Source organism: Nematostella vectensis, chromosome 11 (assembly GCF_932526225.1).
Source record: "Nematostella vectensis chromosome 11, jaNemVect1.1, whole genome shotgun sequence".
NCBI classification, from domain to species: Eukaryota; Metazoa; Cnidaria; class Anthozoa; order Actiniaria; family Edwardsiidae; genus Nematostella; species Nematostella vectensis.
Genome location: NC_064044.1, coordinates 7374561 through 7397444, shown reverse-complemented (window position 1 = coordinate 7397444; position 22884 = coordinate 7374561). Strand labels below are relative to the sequence as shown.

Genomic DNA, 22884 nt, shown 5'->3' with positions numbered 1-22884 from the left:
GTGCTTTCGCATTGTCTCTTCCCTTGGTCCTTTGCGGCAGCGCTAAACCTTCCCATGGCTCATTGCGCTCACTAGTATTCATTTGTTTTTACTGACTTGAGACGCCAGGGTACGAGGCAGTTGCCAGACCATCTTTCCCCATGCAACCCCGACAAATTTATCATTACATTTTTCCTCACCTTTCTTATGATTTTGTTGCATGGGTTATTGCCTATCAGACCCGCATAAAAAAGACTACAAATAAAACAAAACCAACTTGCTAGAGTAATATTCTTTGAAACTTAAAGAATGTCAATCAACCACTCCTTTGTTATTGCTTATCATTGTAAATACAGCGGTTTATTCGCAAGGAAACTTCAAAATAAAAATCCAAGAATAAAGTTTGATATGTTATTGTCGATATTTGATTGACAATATCTTGGTTACTTGCTTGAATTAGCCGATGGAAATGGGTGCTTTTTGTGACTCGCCATTGTGCGGGAGCATAAAATGGCTGGCGGATTGGCCTTCTTTAATATGTCAAATTCACTCCACCTGCAATTCCTCTACTCAATTTTCTCATCTTCTTGGCGTAAGCAATATAAACCAACTACAGGCTCTGAAATTCATATACAACTGGCTTAAGCAAAATCTGCCCCATATCTTTACCAATTCGTTTACCTAGGCCAAAAAAATCATACCCTTATAACACAAGAAACGCCTCCCAAAACAACCTGTACAAGCCTCGATTCAGAACTAACCTGGGAAAACTGCAAGGCATCTGATATTTGGCGCAAGACCTTCGGCCAAAAAAAACTATCTTCTCCTAAAGCAATTTGATTCCCAAGACAAAAACTGTTTATCTATATATTTGATCTCTCCCTATCTTCACTTTATTTTCCGTTATTTTTTTTTTCGACATTAAAAAGTGTTGTTTTTCATGTATTGTTCTTAAGTATTGATGAGTGTTAGGCCTACAAAATAAAAAAAACACTTTATAACTGTTTTAAGTTGGCGCCTAGCTAGAATACCTAGCGGTTAATTTAGGCCCTGGGCTTCTCTTTCGCAAGTCAGTATATTATCCCCGAAAAACTAAAAAAAAAAACACTTCTAAGACAATTAATTAAAGAAAATAAACATGTAAAGAAAGCACAAGAACCGCGCGCACTCCCCCTCCCTTAGCGGCCCAAAATTGGGTCATTTCTTATTAAGGAATCTTCAAATAATAGGCTTTCCCCATATGATACCTATGACTGAGCAACCTCCCACGGCCAAGCCTGGGTATGCGTCCTATTAGCTGCAAAACAAAATTGTGCTGTACTATATATTGCCCCAGTAGTGTAGCAGATTTATGCAGATTTTAGGTCGAATTGTTCACTTGCTGTTTAAGTCACCAAATTTTCAGGAATTATAGCTGTTATCGTGGTTATAGATATTAAAGTGATGTAGAGCCATTTGAGTGGAAACCAGATTTTTTTGTATTCATAAAATGGCGGCCATTTTGACCGGAAAGAAAAAGTTCACAATATTTATATAAAAACGTTGCTTGAATTACGCATAAAGCTACAAATGTGTTCCAGCGATGCATCTTCATTGTTTTGTTTTAGAGCCGTTAAAGATATTAAGTGAAAATTAAAACAATTTTTTTTCACTATGGCGGCCATTTTTACCGGAAGTAATTGAGCGATGCATCTAAATTGTTTATAACATGCTGTAGTGCACTTTTGGAGGCTTCAAATGAAGTTGTAGTAAACAGGTAAATGTTTGAATTAATTTTGTCAAATTTATTTGCGAAAGTTGTCTATAATATTCGGCATTCAGATCTTGCTGGATCAGTTTTCAATTTTTGTTATTCGATTTTAAAAACCCTCTAAAGGCGCTAGAGGAGGATAATTCACACCTCCATGACAGCACCAATTGAAGTATTACATCGAACAGATTCCGATACATTCGCAAACTCTTGCAGTAAAGCTGAAAAAATATTCTTTAAAATCCTTTGTTGAAATCAGCGGCGTAGCCAGGATTTTTTACAGAAGGGGGCCCAAAAGGCCCTTTCAAGGCACTTTCTCCTGTATTTTAGATATGTCTCATACATTTACTGTATTTTTGGCTGCTAGAAGGGGGGGGGGGGCGGCCCCCCTGCCTACGCCCCTGGAAATAGCCCCCATGGATAATAATCTAACCTGAATGGAGAAGCTTGCTAAGCTTATGATTGCTTACCGATAAGTTTGTAACGTTTGAATTGGTGATGCTGTCGCCCCCAGATTATTGAAGTGCTTGTTTTCATCATAGCTTTTATAATCTATTCAATTCCACTAAGCTTAAGCGTGCTTGAAAATGAAAGGCGGGAAACAGCGATGAGTTAAAGGCAACCGGAAAGTTAACACGGTAATGACGTGCTCACACACAAAAGGCACGCCTCCATCATGCGTCATGTGGTTTAGACAGCCCTTCACTCTACAGGCTTCTCTACAGGGTAGATAGCTCTAGGAGCGACAGGATGCGAAAATCGGCGCTGGGGCTAAATGATCATAAACCTCTTGTATCATTCTTATCAAACATTAGCATCAGCATCTTCCATACAAAACATTGTCATCTGTATCATCCATAGCAAACACCAGCACAATTTATTGCTTTGTCATCAGCATTATCAGGGGCGGATTTAGCTTTTCGCAAAAGGGGGGAGGAGTTTGGCTCAGTGTTAAAGGGGGAAGGGGGGTAATTTTTGTGTTACATATTGCTTACATATCAATATTTGGGTGACATTCAAGCCTGCTCCGTCAATCTGTTGGAGGCCTGGGTCTAAGGGCTTTTAAGATTAGCGGGATAAAGATTTGACCAAGCGATCAATTGTTTTCTGGAGATCAGGGAGCGGGACAATTTTTCTAATTATGGGCATCAATGTCCATATAAGGCAATACAAACTAAGGACACTATCCATAGGGAATATGTTTCTATGCTGGCAGCCCAAGGGGGGGGGGGGGTTAAACCCCCTAGATCCGCTACTGATTATATATTTCAAATATTGTCATCAGCATTATTCCTAGCAAACATTGCCATCAACCTGTCATTACCAGTAGAACTAGGAACTTCAAAACCTTGTGCTTGAACCATAGATATCACAATCAATTGGTGCATTCAATTAAGCTGTCTTGACGTTCATTCGATGTAAGATCAGATTGTGTTGTGCCGCTAGTTGGCATAGCACTCGCACAGATGTAATGTTAGCAGTAGGGGCAAAGGTTTCTTGGAAATCAATTCCCCTCACCTGATTGTAGCCCTTTGCAACAAATCTGGCTTTATAGGTGGTATCACCATCAGCACTCTCTTGAAAGGTGTAAGCCCAGGGTGAAAGTGTCATTAACAAGAAGAGAATCCATTTCCTCTTCCATTTCTGCTTTCCAGTTTTCAGCTTCTGGAGATTCCATAGAGTCTTCATATGTCTGAGGAAAAGATGAGACTTTATAACAATAATCAATTAAGGTCATAGCTTGGTCACTCTCAATTTCCACTCCTGTAATATATTCTTTAAGATATACAGAAAGTCTACTTATTCTACTAGGATACCTACTGTTACAATATCTGGGTTCCCTGTGGTAAGAACAAAAAAGTCCCGGATGCACTCCTCCATCTTGGCTACAGAGCTAAACACTCGTTTGTTGTCTTTCTCTGATCATCTCGTGAGATTATCTACTGTTAACCCACATCTTGAAACACCTACTAGTCTCAGGTGGGGTTTGAGAGTCACTTGGCTCTCTCTAAGCCTCCACTATAGGCCCCCCTGTTACATCATCATTTGGTACCTCTTGTGGTCTACCCACTAATGGAACATTGGCATTAACTGGATCATGGTTGACAGTAGTGGGGTGCCGAAACAACATCTGTTTGTGTCTGCTGCTCAACAACATTCTTGGTGGGAAATTTTACCACCCTATACTTCATGACTTTGTTGGTCCCTGGAATGAAGCCGAGATAAGATGGACTACCTTTATCAAATCCTAAGAAAATTCCCTTAGTGCACCTGTCATCAAGTTTCTTATTCTTCTGTTTGTATGCAAAGCATTCCGATCCAAAAATTATCATATTAGAGAGATTAGGCTTACGCCCTGTCATAGCATGGTAGGCATTTGTTTTAGACGCTTGGCATAGGGCCAAAACTCTCTACTGACATTACCCTGAAGCATTAAGCACCTTCCCATTTCAAAAAGAGTTCACCAGTGGCGTTCAGCCGTGCCATTTTGATGAGGGGAGTTTGGACACGATTTGTTGTGATTTATCCTATACTTAAAAAGAAGAGACTCAAACTCATCTGAAATAAACTCACCACCACCATTAGATCTTATGGTCTTGACTTTGCCAACGGGGCCATATCCGCCAAAAACCTTTCTGTTGCCCTAGTTGTGTCGCTCTTATTCTTTAAGAAATACACTGTTTCCAGGCCCATACCCAGGGAAGAAGGGGGGTGCAGGGGGTGCTAACCCCCAACCCCCCCCCCCCCACACACACACACACAACGGCCGAAGGTCCACTTTTGAATCCCAATGGACGTGCTATTTGTAGACAAAACTATAAAGCATAAGCTAGATCAGTCTGGTATGTAGCCAAAACCGACAATAAATGTCCCGTGAAGATACTGCAAAGGCTGGACAGATTTTTATCAGAGAAGTCATTCCCCCCCCCCCCCTCCGAAAAAATTAGGTCCACTTTTTCGGATTTCGCACACCCCCAAGAAAAATCCTGGGTACGGGCCTGTTTTCTGCACCTGAAAAGTCGTCAGTAAAAACAATGCGATATCTAAGACCATCACGAGAAGTTGGATCAACTGCCCCAGAGAGATCTGTGTGCACTAATTTTAATGAGGCTTTTGCTCTGGCATCTGGTTTTCTGTTACGACTATCTGCAAGTTTACCTAACATGCTGGTACTACAATCTCCTGAATTAACACTACCCTTGCCACTAACCTTCATACCATCTACACTGCTTCTAGCCTAAGAATAGAATAAAAAAGCCCAAACTGTCGCGATCTCGTACCAGAACAATAAATACAATACACCAAAAACTGGAAATCGACTCTGCCAAATTTTCGTCTTTAATAAGACTTCTTCAGGGCAGACTGAAGGATATCCTCATAATTACAGTGACCTATTATTGCATGCCATTCCTTAATGTCCCGTGTATTGTTCACAGAGTCATACTTAGCATTCTGGGAAATACACATTAAAATAATACAATCTACCGTCCTTATCTATATTGAATGTAGTTCCATTCTTGTACTTCAGCTCAGCATGGTCTGGCTGGAAAATAATGCAGGCTCCCTTCTTTGTTGCAGCTTGTACTGAGAAGATATCTTGGTGGTAGGAAGGGCCTTCGTTAGAATAGCCTTCTGGGAATTTCCATTTGTATTGAGTAGAATGTTTTCTACATCTCCTTGCATAAGTGCGATATGATTTGCCCTAGTTCCCTTTGCTAGCTCAATGTAGTGATTTGCAGGATAAAATTTATTGTCAAATCTTGTGAACTTGGTCTTGTTTGTTATTATATGGCTTGTAGCACCACAGTCCACTAGGAGTGAATTAGGTTTTCTATTGTCAGCTTTATTTGAACCTGCTTTCATTTGGAAGGCAAATGAGTGGTCATCCTCCTCTTTCTTCTCTGTCACACGATTCACCTTGACTGCTCTCTTCCCCTTGGGCTTTACTGTCTATTTGGCTCCGGAGGAACATGTTTGCTGCTTATCACTTTGAGTAATGACAACAACAAATGGCTCTCTGGCAAACCCTTGTTCTGTTTTCCTTATGTACAAGGGGAAACAGAACAACGTAACTCTCGAAATGCCCTCCAAAATGGCTTGAAACTTCACCCAGACCATATTTAAGACTCCACTGTCAGGTCAGAATATTGTCGAGAGTTTTACGATTTTTTTCGTATTAAAGTGATCGGCTTATTTCAATCCCATATGTTTACTGTAAACCATGACACACAGGGACGAGGTCATAACAATCGGCCAAGCTAGGGACCCGATTTAGGGGGGTGGGGTATGACCCGCCGCCACCCACCATTTTGGGGATGGAGGGGGGGTATGGAAGCCCGCCGGTAACCTTACGACCCGATGATGGCGGGGGAAGGGGGGGGGGGGGTATGACAACTTTACGAGACCGACCGATGTTGATGACGGGGGGTGTGGTATGACCCGTCGCCACCCACTATTTTGGAGATGAGGGGGTATGGAAGCCCGCCGGTAACCTTACGACCCGATGATGGCGGGGGAAGGGGGGGGTGTATGACAACCTTACGAGACCGACTGATGGTGATGACGGGGGGGGGGCAAGACAGCCCGCCGATTACGACAGATACACCAATTCAGGGAGGGTATGGAGCGCTTCCACTGGCAAATAGATTCCCATTTGAGGCAACTTTCCATGCATAGGGCCTATTCGCACTAAGCAAATGTTTGTTTGTTTTGACAATAAAAAAACTGTCAACGCTAGCGGGAACAAGCGAATGCGTTTGTTCGACCAGGACAATTTTCAACGATCTTCAAAGGCTACGCCGGCCTGTTCTGGAGGCAGCCAGAACTAGGTCAAACGTCAAGTTTTTCAATTCACACCAAGCTTTACTTGAGCAGAAGTTGTTGTTCTTGATATTCATAGAATGAATTTACTACCAGTAAGACGAGTTGTGCAAAAACATTCCAAGGAAGCATTGCGATCAAACGTAAACTCTGCAACTCGGATTTTTCGCGTGAGAAATCCGAGTCTAATTTTGAATGACGTTTGGGTCGCGTTCGGCTTTTTGTTTGACCTCTTAGTGCGAATGCGATTTACAATCGATCGGCCAGGACAAAATTTGGCTGGCTGTTTGTCCCGGCCAGACAAACTTTGTCCTACTAGTGAAATTAGGCCCATAGCCAAGATAAAAATGCACATCTCCACCAGCAACCATATAATTACGAATCAAATAACTTTGATGTTGATACAATGAAAATGGCTCAGCATCCCAGTTGCGTTACACGTCAGGAAATTTAATATGTTGTCCAGATAATGGCCTTGTAAATTGCCATATCATATGTAATTTTTATTATTTATAATCACATAAGGTCTAATAAGGTCTAACTGATATAAATGATATTTATTAGTATGATTAACCATACTGCAGGCGAATAGTATTCTACCAAAGCAGACAAGGCTAGCCTAGCCGGAAACGGTAAAGATCCTGGCTCACTGAAAGGGTGAGAGCGAGTTCAGAGCGACTCATGGTGGAATTACTATTTTTATTTTTGGGCAATACAAATAGAGAATCTAAAGGTAGAGGCAAAGAAAGTAGCTGTTATTTACTCATTCTTTTTGATTGAACAATACTGACACAGCTTTGAGCCTGATCCGAGATTGGTTCCCATATCTTTTCGTGATAACTGAAATTCATTGTTAGTTAGATAATCGAAAACCACAGTAAAGACAGTACATGATTTTCAACATTCTCTACATGTGACTGGGAAGCCTTTCAAGATTTCGGTAACTGGGTTCGTTCACTGTTACTGTTAACTCATCCATATTCAATAGGTGATTCGACCAATCGGATGACCCTCTTTAGATACGTGAGTAGGCTTTTACATAGGCAAGTCCCCAGCGATATAACTGTGTCCGAATCAGTTTCAAATCCTTGCACTTTCTCTAAATCAATTACAAAACAGCGCTATGCTGTTCTTTTGCGGATCCTTATTTTCTCTTACTATTTGCCATTTCGTGTAATTTCCGATCGACTTTGGATTACACAGTCTTCCAAAGTATTTTTGATCTTCAGTCTCAGGAGTTTGGCGGTATAACCTGCGACTTCGGAGGCATGTTGTTGTGAACTCAACAGCGTTCGAGGAATGCCTGAATTCATTTCAGTGTCTACTGTAGTTATCTGGATTCCCAGGAACGCAACATGCATACTTTTGACTTTTCATCTAATCAATGAAGTACTATTTTAGGCATTGAGTGCTCTTGAGTATATTTTTAATTCACTGACTAGCTTTGATTTGATTTAGGCATTGAGTGCTCTTGAGTATATTTTTAATTCACTGACTAGCTTTGATTCCCTGATGAACATAGACTTTGTGTTTCCACCTCGATTGGTCAAAGCGCCTATTGAAATTGGATGAGTTTATCGTAACGGTGAAACTGGACCACTTGCCTTAGCACCGAATTCTGGAAATGGCTTCCCAGTCGCACTTAACATTCGCGTCACGTGTTTTATCGGGTACGTGTTTTAAACAGTACATCGATACTAAGTGAAGGGAAATTTCTTGCTGAACATTCTATTTATTGTGTATCAGCCTTACAAACGAAAGCCATCAGCGGAAAAAAAGAAAACCACGAATTATGCCTGGCACCACGCAAAAGCGATAATTGCCGATAAGAGTTGCCGCAGAGTGTCGCTGTCCTGGGAAATCTTTACATAAAATCTACAGTAGATATCTTAAAGCGCAGCTGAAAATATCTGTAATTTGCCGTGTCGCGTATTGTCCCGAAATAAACATAATCATTCCACCATGAGTCGCCCTGAACTCGCTCGCATCCTTTCAGTGAGCCAGGATCCTATTACCGCAAGTGTCCGATGTCGGCTATGCTAGCCTTGTCTGCTTTGGTAGAATACTATTCGCCTTCACTATGTTTGATCATACTAATCAATGCCATTATTTTAGTTAGCTAAGGGGCATGATTGACCCATTTTTAGTGAATGAAGATGTAACGTATTTCAGAGCTCTACATTTTTTTGTCCGTTTAGAGTGTCATTAGAGCGGTACCCTGGGTACCAGAGGCTCCGAGCTTCGCGGCGAGAAAAATTTGTTGTCGCCGCGAAGCTTGGAGCCTCTGGTACCCAGGGTATTAGAGCGAAAGTAAATACGCCAAAGTTGTTAGCGATACGGATCGATTCTCAGTCTTTGCCGTTTGCCGCTCCCCTCTTCTCCCGGGACCCCACGCTCGTTCGTTCCATACTTGAGAATTAATCTTTTGTTTTAACAAAACGAATAATCATGGAAAAACTTTGCCAAATTTATGACACACCGCATCCGTATAAGAATTGTTGGTTTCACGATGATGACGTTAATCTGTTGGACGTGTATCAAATGGCAAAAGCGCTGTCCAATGTATTAATCCTGAATGGCGTTTTTCGCACCTATTTCCTCTGAGGGGATTCCGACCTACCGTTTCAACTTGTAGCTTAATTTTAATTAATTAATTGATCAGCAAGGAGTCTAAAGGCTTCAACGACTTACAAAATCTCGTACTGCAAAAGGAGGCTATATACCATGAAACGGTCGCGACCCAAATATACGGATTGTGATTGGCTCGTATAGACAGTGTATCAAGTGTATGTTGCAACAACTGTGTGTGTGTGTGGGAGGGGGGTTATACAGCCCGCCACCACTGAAGTTGTGGGGGGGGGGGGGGGTATCACCCGCCACCCATCAACCTTTTTTTTAAAGTCGGGTCCCTAGTTTGGAGAATTGTTTTGACCTCGTCCCTAACGTGAACCACTATAATTTATTCATATACATAGTGAACTTGGGGTCCCTGTGCCCGTACCTTCCACTGGCATCGCGTCTGGGCCCATAACCTGTTGGGTTACTTTCACCGTTCATGATGGGGGAAATATCATTCGGATTGAACGTGGGAAAAGACAAGCAAGACACTCCATCTTAGCTCCGGAATCAGGAAGAACATCCGAGATCTTTTATTAGCATAATCAAACATGACCTAACACAGGGAACCCATGATGAGATCATACTCTAACATCATCTATTGCAAACATTGCCATCAGCACCATCTATTGCAAACACCGTTATCAGTACCATCTATTGTAAAAATTGTTATCAACACCATCTATTGTAAACATTGTTATCAGTACCATCTATTGCAAACATTGTTTCAGTTCCATCTATTGTAAACATTGCCATTAGCACCATCTATTGTAAAAATTGCTATCAGTACCATCTATTGTAATCATTGCCATCAGCACCATCTATTGTAAACATTGTTATCAGTACCATCTATTGCAAACATTGCCATCAGCACCATCTATTGCAAACATTGCCATCAGCATCATCTATTGTAAACATTGTTATCAGTACCATCTTTTGTAAACATTGTTATCAGTACCATCTGTTGCAAACATTGTTATCAGTTCCATCAATTGTAAACATTGCCATCAGCATCATCTATTGCAAACATTGCCATCAGTACCATCTATTGCAAACATTGCCATCAGCATCATCTATAGCAAACATTACAATCAGCATATTATATTACAAACCAGGCCCGTAGCCAGGATTTTAAGCTAACCCGCCCTAGCTCGCAGGGGTACTCAATTTTCCTTTATTAGAGCAGACCTTCCAGTCCAGTGGGGTGGAACTCCCCCCCCACCCCTCCCCCCGAACCCCCTTGGCAACGGGCCTGCAAACATTACGGGGCTTTTCCAGAGACAAATGCATGGTTTGAGTATGGCAATCAAATTACTCATATTGCCATTCCTAAGCCCAAAATAGGTCACCTGATCGCTTAATAGGTAATTTGGAATGCACAGATTAGTAAAATCACATTCAGTCCGACTTGTGAACTCAGTCTATTCAACGATTAATTTCACATCTCTGCAAATGACTAGGATTAGTCTATTTTCGTGTAAGGGACGGGCCAATAGAAATGTTATGCGACGGGTGGGCGATTTTTGTCAGCCCGAATTTTATTTTTGATCTCTCCACTCTTTTGCCGGATATGATGTCTTTGTTAACAGATAAGATAACACTTGAAAAAATTACTTAGTTGGTACAGACTTATTTTAGAAGAAAATAAGAGAAAATTACAGATCATCAGTCATGTAAAAAATGACGATCACGTAAAAAATATAATTCTGGATTTCCATTATTCATGTTGTTCATGAAATATTTTTCAGTTCCATCGTTTTAAATAGTTGTTGATGCATCAGGGCACGCTTTCGAGTTTCTAAGTTACGTCTCACGTAATACGTAACATCAAATACGTGCGGGTATTTGTAGCATTCGAGACAGATAGAAGATGGGAATGACGGAGGTGGTGGCTGCTTTTTTCGCCAATCAGCAATGAGTTTATTTCAGTCCCACTGCTTTCCGCGCTTTTTGACCAATCAAATTTTTATTTATAAATAGTAACCAATCGTAGAGCGTATTTTGTGAATGCATGAATTTATAATAAGTTGCATCATGTTCCGAAGTCCAGGAGTAAACAAGAATAGCGAAGGATAATGTGGCGGAGAAGTATCCTACTTTTAGGCCCAAAATCTATACGAATAGCCCAAAGAAATGCGCAAAAGATAAATCCAGGGCTTTTTCTAAGGTTTGCTTCGAGTCTTGGGGCGGAAAGGGTTGAAAATTTCCCTGAAGAACCACCGAAAACACTGCGACTTTGGAGTGATAGTGGAGGAGACGACACTATTTCGACTCCGTTTGATGATCTCGGAGCGTGGCACGATGCGGAAGCTAAATCCTTCCTTCACAATGTTTCCATTGATTCAGTCGGGTTCAATTCACTACAAGGCAAGAAATTCGTGAATGAGGATCGCTTTAAACTACTCGAACTTGATCCAGACTTTTATTATTTCGCTGTGTTTGACGGTCATGGAGGCGTCTCTTCCGCTGAATTTGCTCATGACAAACTGCATGAAATTGTAAGGCGGATGCATCGTGACGGCGAAAATGACTTGGAAAAAATCCTTGTGCAGGCTTTCGAGGAGTGCGACACTGAACTTAAAAGACATTTGGAGTATCTAGTGTCGGAAAAAGGTATTGAAACATATTCTTTTAAAGAAAGTCATCGAACCCTGCAAGCAATCTGGCTTTGTATGTCTCACTGGCTTTGCAGATTAAAAATAAAAACAAGACTCGGGGTTTGTTCGGCTGAGAATAATAGTGAGAGTTCTAAATAGGAGTCCTTTTAACAATTTATTTTCCCTAGACTACGAACACTACGGTACAATTTTTATCCTCTTATTACACTAATTTATTCGTGTGTTATTGTTCTTTACTATGTTAGCTATTGTCTATTTTCTTGCATAAATTAGATTCTTCTCTTTATTTGTAATATAAGATGAAGAGCAGTTTACGATGCTTACGCAATCAGATCATGGGTTTCATTGTGATTTAAGCATATTAGGCACTGTCCATTTGGTATCTGGCCAGTTGGTAACGAAAAAAAAAACAGAGTAAGTGAAAACATCTAGAAAACTGTCAACTAAAATGCACAGGGACATTCCATAGTAAAACATAGAGTAGGAAAAAGTATGTTACCTCCCGGTGAGATATCAGCTGGTCTGTCTCTTACTAGAATATTATACATATTACACTGTCTAGTTGAGAAGAAAATATGGCCATTTTTGCCAATAAGTCATCTTTCACTACTAAACTTTATCTATGCATCAGTTTTTTAAACTTGTTGTGTCTCTAACTTTTTGTAAAATATCCAGGTACCATCGATTGAATCGATGAGTATTTTGAGACCCAGGCATATCTCCAGTGAGATATTGTGAAACACTTTCCCATCTAACTATGGTACTGGACAGAACTCCAGGTATATCAAAGGTATTTTGTACAGGCCTTGTACAATAGTGTTTTATTCATTACAGTGGAATAAATTGTATTTCACTATGACCCATTTTGAAACTTTTGATTTATCTGGTATTTCTGTTTGTCATTCGGTAGTCTAAACCATTTAGCAGCTTGAAAGATTTCGCTGTCTAGATTAGGGTGTTGAAAATATTTACTTACATTTAAATTGATTTAAATAGAAAATAGCATAACTGCATTATATAGAAAAGGTTTGAAATGTTGTTTGTATGCCCCTGAAAATCTTTCTAAAGGCATGTTTTTATTTTCTTCTTACAAAAATTGCTACTTTTATTTTCTCAAGTAATAATGATACAAACCTTTCATCATTTCCTGCAGGAGAGGATCTATCAGAGCTAAGCAGTGGTACTACTGCAACTGTAGTCCTGTTACGTGATGGCACAGACCTTGCTATAGCCAGCACTGGCGACAGTCGTGCTGTCCTCTGTCGTAACGGTGAAACTTCCTGCATTACGAGAGATCACCATCCCTCCTTAGAGGAAGAACAGCAAAGAATTCTCAGTTGTAATGGCCGGATAGAATCTACCTCCAGCGACCTACTAAGAGTTAATGGACGGCTTGCGATGACTCGATCATTAGGGGACTTCGACTTGAAGCCTTATGGAGTTATTGCTACACCTGATACAAAGCTGCTAAAAGTGGACCACAATGCAGATGCATTCATTGTGCTTATTACAGATGGCATTTCAGATGTTATATCAAGCTATGAGCTTGGTTTCCTGGTGCGTATGTGTACGGACCCGGAGCAGGCGGCACACTCCCTTACATGCTGTGCAATGCAATATGGCTCGGATGACAATGTAACTGCCGTCGTTGTGCCATTGAGGGCTTGGAGAAAGTACTGTGGTCATCGGCATATCCAGAACAACAATGTTATGAGAGTTAATTGTATTTAGGATTAATCAAGTTAGGCTTGTCATTATGAAATCATAGCTTTGTGGATTCTGGTTTTCTGCACATTTACAAAAAAAAAAGTTTGATGTAACTTACAGAAATGAGAGCTTATACAAAACAAAGAAAACAGCATTGAGAATAGAATGTGCATTGAATAAGGAAGATAATAATAAAAGGGCAATTTTACCTTGAATACCTGAATAGCATTTTTTTCATTTTCATGTTCAGTGTGTGATATTCTTGACACTGATCTTATTTATGTGTGGGACATTAGAAATTTAGAGAATTCAAAAAGTGAATGTTGTATAGGGTAGTTATCAGGAAAAATATGGTTGATTTTTTTTGTAAATAAAATAATTCAGTAGGTTTAGAAGGAAACTATTATTAATTTCAATAATTGTTTAATTTCTTGCAGCTTAGATATTTTAAAAGAGTTAATTTATCAGTTAAAAAGATCTACGCATGGGGTTTCAAGTTTCTTTTTTCTTTTTCAGATGCTTGACATTTGATGTGCTATTCCTACTTAACTAAATGTAAAAGAGTTATCTCTATTTATTTACATTAGGCTTGGTTCATGAAAATGTCTCATTCTGTAAATTTAGACACATGGGAGTTACTCCCACAAGTACATGCAATGTGCATGATTTAGTAAAACCTGATAGCTTCACAGATACTACAGTAGTTCATGCTTAATTTCATGAACAGTCAGTCTGTTTTGTGTGTGTGTGGTACTGTTCAATTATTTTTTACTGATAGCAGAGTAAATTTTCCTCTGTAAGCAGGGTAATTCATTATTATCTTACTTTGCTAGCAGTAAATTTTAAAAAGCTATTTACTTTGGATAAACTTTCCAATTAAACACACCAAGGGAACTAGATGTATATTTATACATGGAGAATAATAAAAGGTTGTTGTTACAAGTGTGAACTTATTTAGTCGATTTCTAGACTAACCATAATTGAGCCGCCCCGCCCCCTCCCTCTCTTTTATGCACCCCGGGGCTTGATAAAGCCTTTATTACGGTGGCCCAAAAGTGTCACGGCAATAGAGGAAATTCGCGGCAAGATAGAGCAAACTCGCGGCAAGATAGAGCAAACTCGCTCAAGATTGAGCAAACTCACGGCAAGATAGAGCAAACTCGCGGCAAGATAGAGCAAACTCACGGCAAGATAGAGCAAACTCGCGGCAAGATAGAGCAAACTCACGGCAAGATAGAGCAAACTCTCACGGCAAGAGCCGAGCGGAACCGGAAACCGGAAATGTTTTGCTCATTCTGTGGCAAAGAAAACCCTCAGGGTGCAAAATTTTGCTGCAACTGTGGCAAAGGTAAGATAAGGAAATGTCTTTTTAGAATTAAGTCGCTAGATCGATTATTTTTCGCTCTGAAAACCTAGAACTTTCTTGAAAATCACACCAAGTTCACACTATCTATATTTTCATTTTCCCGCCATTTATTTCGCTAGCACAGGCTGAGTACAGGATCCATCAAGAAATAGCCATTAAATAGTTTGTGAACAAAGAATATACACTCTTTTTTAATCAACGTTGTCAACGAAAAGAGAGACGACAGACGACAGAAATAATTTATGTGCTGTGCAAGATGGTCAGATTCGCAGTTGCAGTTGCTAGTTTCGCCTAAAGCCTTTACAAACTGTTTCAATCCTTTTTTTCAGTCACAGAATAACGGCATCAACTCTAAATTGCAAATTACTTAGTGTTTCATCATCTACCGTCTGTCGTCACACCAGTGCGTCTTTTGTGTTTAAGTTAGGGGATTTCGTAGAGCCTGAATTTCTCATTACTTGCCAATGACCGAGCAAGTCTCCTCCAGGGGGGGGGGGGGGGGTACTTTCATAATTACCAGGCAGAGATGCTTTTCAGGAATGGTTTTTTTTTACAACCCTTTAAAGATAATGGAAATTGATCAAACTTGAACAGTGAATTAGGAAAAATACTAATAGATAGTAATATCTATCACCAGAAAATATTCCTGTGGGAAGAGAAGTTAGGAGGCCACTACCCATCAATAACCATATGTTTTTGACATTTTTTTCTATCGTATTAGATACACAAGAGCCAAGGCCAGGACCAAGTGGAGTCTCAAACGAGCAGTTTGGGATGAAGTCTTATGTAAATTTTAAAACGACCTTTGGTCGGCCAAGCAAGGCCACACTTGTGGGCAAAGGAAAGAAGAGAAAAGTAGAAGAGGACCCTGCCAAGGAAGTTGTCATTAGCATAGGGCTAAAAGTCTGGGATGAGGATGAGGAAGAGCTGAAAGAGAAGAAGAGGAAAAGACTCCCCTTGAAAGTACCACAGAATGCCACCTATGCTCTCTTACTCGAAAAGGCTAAGGAAAAATGGCAGAATTTTAGAAATGATTTATATGACCCAGAGAGTGAATATGGCCTGGTGCTAGAAGACAACCAACATGCCCAGTTCATTCCAGGGACTGGCAAGAAAGTTTTTTTTTCCTTGAATTTATACAAGGAAGAGCTGGTAACAGACTACAAGAGAGTAACCATATATTTATGCGAACAAGTTTGGCTCACAGGCCAAAAGCATCAAGAAAAGGGCCTGTCTATTACTGTGAGGTTCGACCACTGTTGTAAAGAACGATACCCCAAGCACACTGTGTGCTATCCTCTAGTGGGTGCCTGTGGGAAGGAGGTTACATTTCTGGTTGCACACATGCTAACCAGTGAATCATTCAAGGATATCTTACTGACTGGCTGCTGTAAAGGGCAATCCTTTTCAAGAGCATAGGAAGCATAGCAGTTTTCATCCGAACATTTCTAATTGAAGGAACTAGTAGGACTATAGCCAGTATGAGGAAAACCAGTTAAATTCCTTGTTTTGACTTTTACAAGTCTTTGTTAATGTTAGTATGTTTCACTAGAAACATTGTACAGTTACATTTGATATTCTTAAGGGCACAACATCCAATGTAGTTTACTGTTGTTCCAGTTTTTACCCTCGTTTGTGTTTTAAGAAAATATAGTAGGTAGAAGATTCCATATTACAGAACCTAGATTGTGAGCTATATAACTAACCTGTTGTGTTGGGGGGAGGGGTTCCCCTGCCAATTTCCATGTCTTTGGGTTACTGTGTATGTACACAGTAGCTAATATGCTTGCACTTTTTTCTTCTATTCATATTAAAAGGAAACGGTAGTTGTATTTTTTTCCTGATACAACTTAAAGGCACCCCATTTAAGGATTGAACTGGGATGTTTTTTTAAATATCAAAAGGTAAAAATACAATACCCTATTTAAGGGTTGAGAACCTCAAAAGCCATACCATTATGGGCAGCACATACCTATATAGCTCCATAATGGGGTACCCCCCACCTCAAACCCCATTTGGCAGAGTTATATTTTTGCATTTTAGCAGAGCGTAATATTTTTGATTTTTTAGTTTTGTATTATAAAATTAAGCAGAGCTACTGTATTTGTTGGAACGATTGCCGTCCTCAAATAAATGCCACATTTGAGATGTAAAATTTTTTGTAAGGGCTGAGGCAATTATTGAAACCAATACCAGTAATTCTAGTTTGAAAAAATGTTATTTTAACAAATATACTTTAAGCACATTCATCGAAAAAAAAAACATTGTCAATTCTGTAAGTTTGCCAAGTATTAGCTTGGAAGGGTCCTTAATATGGGATTATTTTGGATGTTTCCATAGTTTTCTGTCAAAGTGTTAGTGTAGTTTCCAAGCCAAGTAAATTTGTGTTACATAAAATAGTTTATGGCCACAACATCAATTGCCATGAATCGCTATGTGAGTTATTGTCTTGTATAGATTATAGGCCTCCCTCCATCCTTGTGGAGTGCCTAAGCCGAGTCCATTCATTACATATTGGCAATACTCACTGTAGTTTGTCACCTGATTGGAGTGATCAATTAGGTGATTGTATGCATAATCCATGTCTGCACTTGAAACAGGAAGTATAAGGAATTGGGTCTCCCAGCTACTGTATCAAACCGTGATTTCCTGATGTAATGAGTATTCCAGCTATTTTTTACTTCATCCAATCCCGCATGAAGTATTCCAGCAAAGCAAAACCATAGGCACTCACTTTGTAATGGGTCTTCCATGTTTAAGACACCACTGTCACACATGTCCTTAAATAAATAGATCCACCAAGAGGCCCAATGTTTACGAAAAAAACTCCACCATCCCTCAATCCTCTGATTACGAGGAGATGGAACGTATTTGTGTGAGTCGGGGTCATTCATAAAAAAACAGTGGGTACCGGCCATTAGACCATTCTCAGTACCTAGGTCAGAACAAAGCTGGAGATGACAACCACCTTGTTCACGTACAGCATCCAGATAATACGCACCGATATTGTCAGGTAAATTATTAGAACGAGTAACATATAGCCACATCACTTTCCTACTGAATCCTTCTATACAACCGTGTACAGGGAAGCCGAACGGCTTTAACTTGTCATACCCATCTGAATGCCAAACCTTATTAGGGCCTGGGCAAATATTCTCTCCTTCGCAACCTGTGCGCTTTTCTTTCGTCAACACCTTCAGGATCAAGTTCTCTAATAATTTTTTGTACCTCTCTCCTTGGTACTCGAACACCCCTCTGTTGAAGAGTATGCCAGACACTTCGGTATCCCTGTGAACATCCAGGACCATCTAAAACATCAAGTATCATTTGTCTGAGATTCACTGGATCAAATTCGGCGTTATTCCTACAAAGATTGCAAGCTTTTAACTTTCTTTTGAGAGTGCTAAGACTCATCTCAATACCATACTGTATTTTAAGCATTTCGACCATTTCTTTGTATTCATATCCATCATAAAAAAGGGATTCCAGTACAGTCCTCTCATCTTCTCCCGTCGCCATTTTGGATTTATTTATTTCCGCACATTCCGCTGGCCACATATGCTCTATCTTGCCGTGAGTTTGCTCTATCTTGCCGTGAGTTTGCTCTATCTTGCCGCGAGTTTGCTCTATCTTGCTGTGAGTTTGCTCTATCTTGCCGCGAGTTTGCTCTATCTTGCCGCGAGTTTGCTCTATCTTGAGCGAGTTTCCTCTATCTTGCCGCGAGTTTGCTCTATCTTGCCGCGAGTTTGCTCTATCTTGCCGCGAGTTTGCTCTATCTTGCCGCGAGTTTGCTCTATCTTGCCGCGAATTTCCTCTATTGCCGTGACACTTTTGGGCCACCGTACTTTATGGTATAACCCTATGTTACAATATATGTGAATGGAATTGAAAGAAAAGGGAGGGCCCAACGCGCCCCGGCCCCCACTATTTCCAGATATATTACATTTTCAGAAATATAAGGAAATCCACGGAAGAACAATGAATCTGGACCCTGTTTTTTGAAACCCTTGTGCGGCCGCCCTTTTTTGAACTCCTAAATGCGCCCCTGATATGATAAGTAGAGGCAATCAACTTCCACATTCTGGTATTATGTAGGTGTCACAGGGGGTGGGGGGGAAGTAGGTTCGCGGATCGGCGGATTCGGCCCCGAAATGCTCATGGATAACGGATTTTGATTATTATTTCAGCGGATTGGCGGATTTTGGAAGTACGGCAGATCACGGATCTCTTCACAATTCATAGATCCCACATGTCAATCACGCGCGCACGAATAGCCAATCAGGATAGAGATGGTGCAATAACAGCCATGTGGTCCCACAAATGTCCCACAAAAAGTCGGCAATCGACGCCGAAAAAGATTGGTTTGAGATATTTTTTTGCGAATCTGGACAAGCAAATAAGCATTTTCCGGTCGGCGTAGAAGTAAGAACTAGCCCTGTTTTCTTTGACCGGCCACTTTTTGTGTAGAGTTGGGAAAACGCGTAAAATATACTTACTACGAAGAAACGAAAAGCAAACAAACCACTTACAAGAGCAATGTAAGTCCTACCATTAAACTTGTGTTTGATATTACCTAAGTTAATTCAATTACTCATAAGAATGAGACTGTCGTTTGTATTTTTGCTGTAAGTAAGTAAATCTTGACGTTTGCCGATAAAACTTGTAGTTAGAAGTCAGCCGTAAACAGCGAATTAGGCTTTCTCTTCCATTTTCACCGCACTTAAATCACTGCAAGTTGACAAAAAATAGCTTTGAAAACACATAGTACCTACCAAATAGAGCACCGCTTTATCTAGTAATTGAGTAATTGAAATAGTAATTGAGTGACTTTTACCTTTTGTTAGTTAATCATCAATGAACTTTGTACTTTGTCACTCAATTACTATTTTTACCTTTTGTTAGTTAATCATCAATGAACTTTGTACATATACTAGCTATAACATGCCATTGTAACTCATTTATAACCTGAAGAAGGCAGGTATTGGCCTGCCGAAATATCGTTCTAAAAAACATAAATCTGCGTTGTTGTCGACTTTTTCTTTTAAAGGTTTTATTAATTAATCAACTGTCGACGCAGACCACAAGGTCCGACGCACACCAGCAGATAGAGGCTGTCCGGTGGTTTCTTCCTACGTTTTTCCAAAAATGTAGCGGATCGGCGGATTTACATACCCCTATTCACCCCCCCCCCCCCCCCCGCCTACAGCATTTTTGTGGAGCAGGCTATTTTTAGACTCACAGGTTAGCCAATCTAATGCAACCTTTCATTTTTCACTTCTTCGATATGAATTTTAATCCACCTCTAACTATGACTTTGAATTCTAGTTTGCACTTGGTGAACAATAAATAATAGATAAAAAATAATTATTCCTTACTGCAATTTGGGCTTGCACACATGACTAGCAGTAAGGGGGCTGATTTGCCCACTCATATAAAAACACCCATATAATTTAGATACTTTCATTTACTTATGAGCCCCTGGTTAAGTTTTTGGCCCTTTGCCAATGCCATTTTTTTTTTCCTAAAATGGGCTACCTGTGGTAATTTCAAAATAAAGATCTGTGCTATTTCGCTACCTGTGGTATCTATAGTTTAGTTAGTATAATTTAGCATAGTTTTCCATCGATTATAATACAGAATTATTATTTTTTATTGGTTCATAAGATATCAAGTAGTACCAGGAAAGTATTACTTACCTGCTCTAACTGAAAATGCATTATGCGAAAGCCCTGCTGGGTAATTTTACCCATGATTCTTCTTTTTCGGTAAAACAAAAGATGCTTCCATATTTGGTGCTTAGCCTTGAGCGGGAAAACTCAGGCCTGTCATTGGTCAATGCATTCAAATCATACGTTATGATTGGTTATGGGATGTTCAAAATAAGGAGCGTCATTTTGGCGCTATTACTCAGTTGTCGTTTGTTGGCGGTAAGAGAATACACAGAACTACAAAAATGGTGAGTCATCCGTATTTTCAATCCACTTCCATCCTCCATATATTCGATCTAATGGACTTGCTTTTTATACATACTTTATCTTAAATACTTTCATCATCTTCTTATGAAATTACTTTTGCGTATTTCACGACTGTTCTGTCGCATTTTGCTGAATTTTTTGTGTTTATTTTTTAGGCGGGAGGCAAAGCCGGAAAGGATTCTAAAGCAAAGGCGAAGGCAGTTTCTAGATCAGCCCGTGCCGGTTTACAGGTAAAAGCCTTTTCATTTTAAGTCAGTCGGAGTTCAATTTACTCCATCTACGTAGTTTGAATGTAAGTTTATGATGAAGACGTAATTTTATTGCGTTTTCTACAGTTCCCCGTCGGTCGTATACACAGACATTTGAAGAACAGAACAACGAGTCACGGTCGAGTAGGAGCCACTGCAGCAGTTTACAGCGCTGCTATCCTCGAATATCTTACCGCTGAAGTAAGTATACTGTGTGAATTCAAGCTTGATGTAAAGTTTATGGTTATTTTATTCGGATTGCCATCGAAATCTCGCGTAGTAGATCACTTTACGTTCGTGTTGTAGTTTGCGCGGCAATCAATCTATTGTTTGGAGCGTTTGTTTGTTCGGGGTTTTTCGATCTTTTCCTCTGCCAAACACCGAATACTTGCTCAAATTATCGAGTAAACTAGATCCATCTCTAGATCTTGACTTTATCTTTGGGTTTGTACTTGCAAACTACAAATTTTCATAATTTACTCGAACGATATTTCATCCTTCCCGCCATAACTGTAGTTTACAGAAATAACTTCTACATAAAAACTAGACCTAGAGTTATTATCTCTATCTGTAATCTTCTTTGCTACTATCTCTAATTCCTGTTGTATAATTTTCAATTTATGGTTGGAAGAAGATATTTCTCTTCGAGTTTGTCTGTTTCGGCGTTGTTTGCAATGTTTGAAAATTTGCATACCAAATTACTTGCCAATCAAATCTAATTTGACCAGTCGTACCTTTTTGTCTAAATCTTTGTTGAGGTAATGATTTGTTGCACACTGCACCGAGGACTTGAAGCAATATGCTTCTAAATTTGCATTCGAGCTTTTGATCTATTGTTGTGAATTTATTGCTAATGAAGCTTTATTTCTTCAGGTTCTAGAGTTGGCAGGTAATGCATCCAAAGATCTGAAAGTGAAGCGTATCACCCCTCGCCATTTACAGCTTGCCATCCGTGGAGACGAAGAGTTGGATTCGCTTATCAAGGCTACCATTGCTGGCGGTGGTAAGTATATATATCCCTGATTGTAAATATAATGCAGAAGTCAAGGGTTCTGCTCAGATGAAATAAGTTTTTGGCCTAAAGCATCTGTCTAGTGATCCGTTAGGCTGCCCTACTATAACCACAATTTCTAAATTCGTAGCAATAACTATTCAGTTGCCTAGCAATGATAAGCCACTGCATAGCTAAAGCTTAGACTCTTTTCATTTTTGCGTCAGAAACTTCCCTGTTTGTAATGAATTTCTATACCTGGCATGCCGTTGTGGAAAGAGGTTCTTACTTGGTCTATATGTATTTATCTCTGTTCTAACTTCTATTTCTCTGCTTCCAGGTGTAATCCCCCATATCCACAAGAGTTTAATTGGAAAGAAGGGAGCCAACAAACCAACATGATTTTCCTTAGTGTTATTTTTAACCTGTAACTATTCTCATTATTGTACAGTTATCTTTCAACAAGCAACTCTATATTTTGATGCATACTCATCTCTAGTATAGTCACCATGATGTCATATCATGTCAATTTTTATTTTGTATTTATGTGATATGCAATCGTGTGCCAATAAATCAGTGCTGTATGTATAGCATGCATATTGTATTTATGAGTTGTGTTTACTGTCTCCTAAACTGTTTTCATTGAAGTGATAACAGTGGCTTCAACTCTGATGCCATGTTTCGTAGAGCTTGTCTGAAGACAATTTAAGCAGCTTCTTAGCCCATGTGTTCAAGAATTCATATGAAACTGATAGATGTACTCTTGACTTGAATATTGCAAAAAAAGAATAGGTTGCTAAATTGGGCTAGTCT

At 39.8% G+C, this 22884-nt stretch overlaps 3 protein-coding genes across 4 annotated transcripts; all 3 read left to right on the top strand.

Annotated features, from left to right (window-relative positions):
• Positions 1–11193: 11193 nt before the first annotated feature.
• LOC5518403 (protein phosphatase 1K, mitochondrial) lies at positions 11194–14430 on the top strand. Of its 2 annotated transcripts, XM_048734334.1 has the most exons (3): positions 11659–11779; positions 12460–12563; positions 12938–14430. In XM_048734334.1, the coding sequence occupies exons 2-3, from the start codon at positions 12542–12544 to the stop codon at positions 13513–13515; spliced, it is 600 nt and encodes a 199-aa protein (XP_048590291.1). In that variant the 5' UTR covers positions 11659–11779; positions 12460–12541; the 3' UTR covers positions 13516–14430. The 2 variants fall into 2 exon arrangements, with proteins under 2 accessions (XP_032218993.2, XP_048590291.1); XM_032363102.2 differs by lacking the exon at positions 12460–12563 and having other exon boundaries at positions 11194–11779.
• Positions 14431–14772: 342 nt separating this feature from the next.
• On the top strand, positions 14773–16276 carry LOC125573786. The gene is made up of 2 exons (XM_048734559.1): positions 14773–14839; positions 15579–16276. The coding sequence occupies exons 1-2, from the start codon at positions 14773–14775 to the stop codon at positions 16274–16276; spliced, it is 765 nt and encodes a 254-aa protein (XP_048590516.1).
• Positions 16277–20657: 4381 nt separating this feature from the next.
• LOC5518478 (histone H2A.V) lies at positions 20658–22675 on the top strand. Its single transcript, XM_001638302.3, has 5 exons — positions 20658–20813; positions 20988–21062; positions 21168–21281; positions 21954–22083; positions 22412–22675. Exons 1-5 carry the CDS (start codon positions 20811–20813, stop codon positions 22471–22473), a joined length of 384 nt encoding a protein of 127 aa, XP_001638352.1. The 5' UTR covers positions 20658–20810; the 3' UTR covers positions 22474–22675.
• The last annotated feature ends 209 nt before the right edge of the window (positions 22676–22884 follow it).

Coding starts and splice junctions, on each gene's coding strand:
- LOC125573786 (XM_048734559.1), top strand. CDS start 14,773: ATGTTTTGCTCATTCTGTGGCAAAGAAAACCCTCAGGGTGCAAAATTT. Junction 14,840..15,578: donor TTGCTGCAACTGTGGCAAAG/GTAAGATAAGGA, acceptor CTATCGTATTAG/ATACACAAGAGCCAAGGCCA.
- LOC5518403 (XM_032363102.2), top strand. CDS start 11,242: ATGTGGCGGAGAAGTATCCTACTTTTAGGCCCAAAATCTATACGAATA. Junction 11,780..12,937: donor GTATCTAGTGTCGGAAAAAG/GTATTGAAACAT, acceptor CATTTCCTGCAG/GAGAGGATCTATCAGAGCTA.
- LOC5518478 (XM_001638302.3), top strand. Junction 21,063..21,167: donor CAGCCCGTGCCGGTTTACAG/GTAAAAGCCTTT, acceptor CGTTTTCTACAG/TTCCCCGTCGGTCGTATACA. Junction 21,282..21,953: donor TCGAATATCTTACCGCTGAA/GTAAGTATACTG, acceptor TTATTTCTTCAG/GTTCTAGAGTTGGCAGGTAA.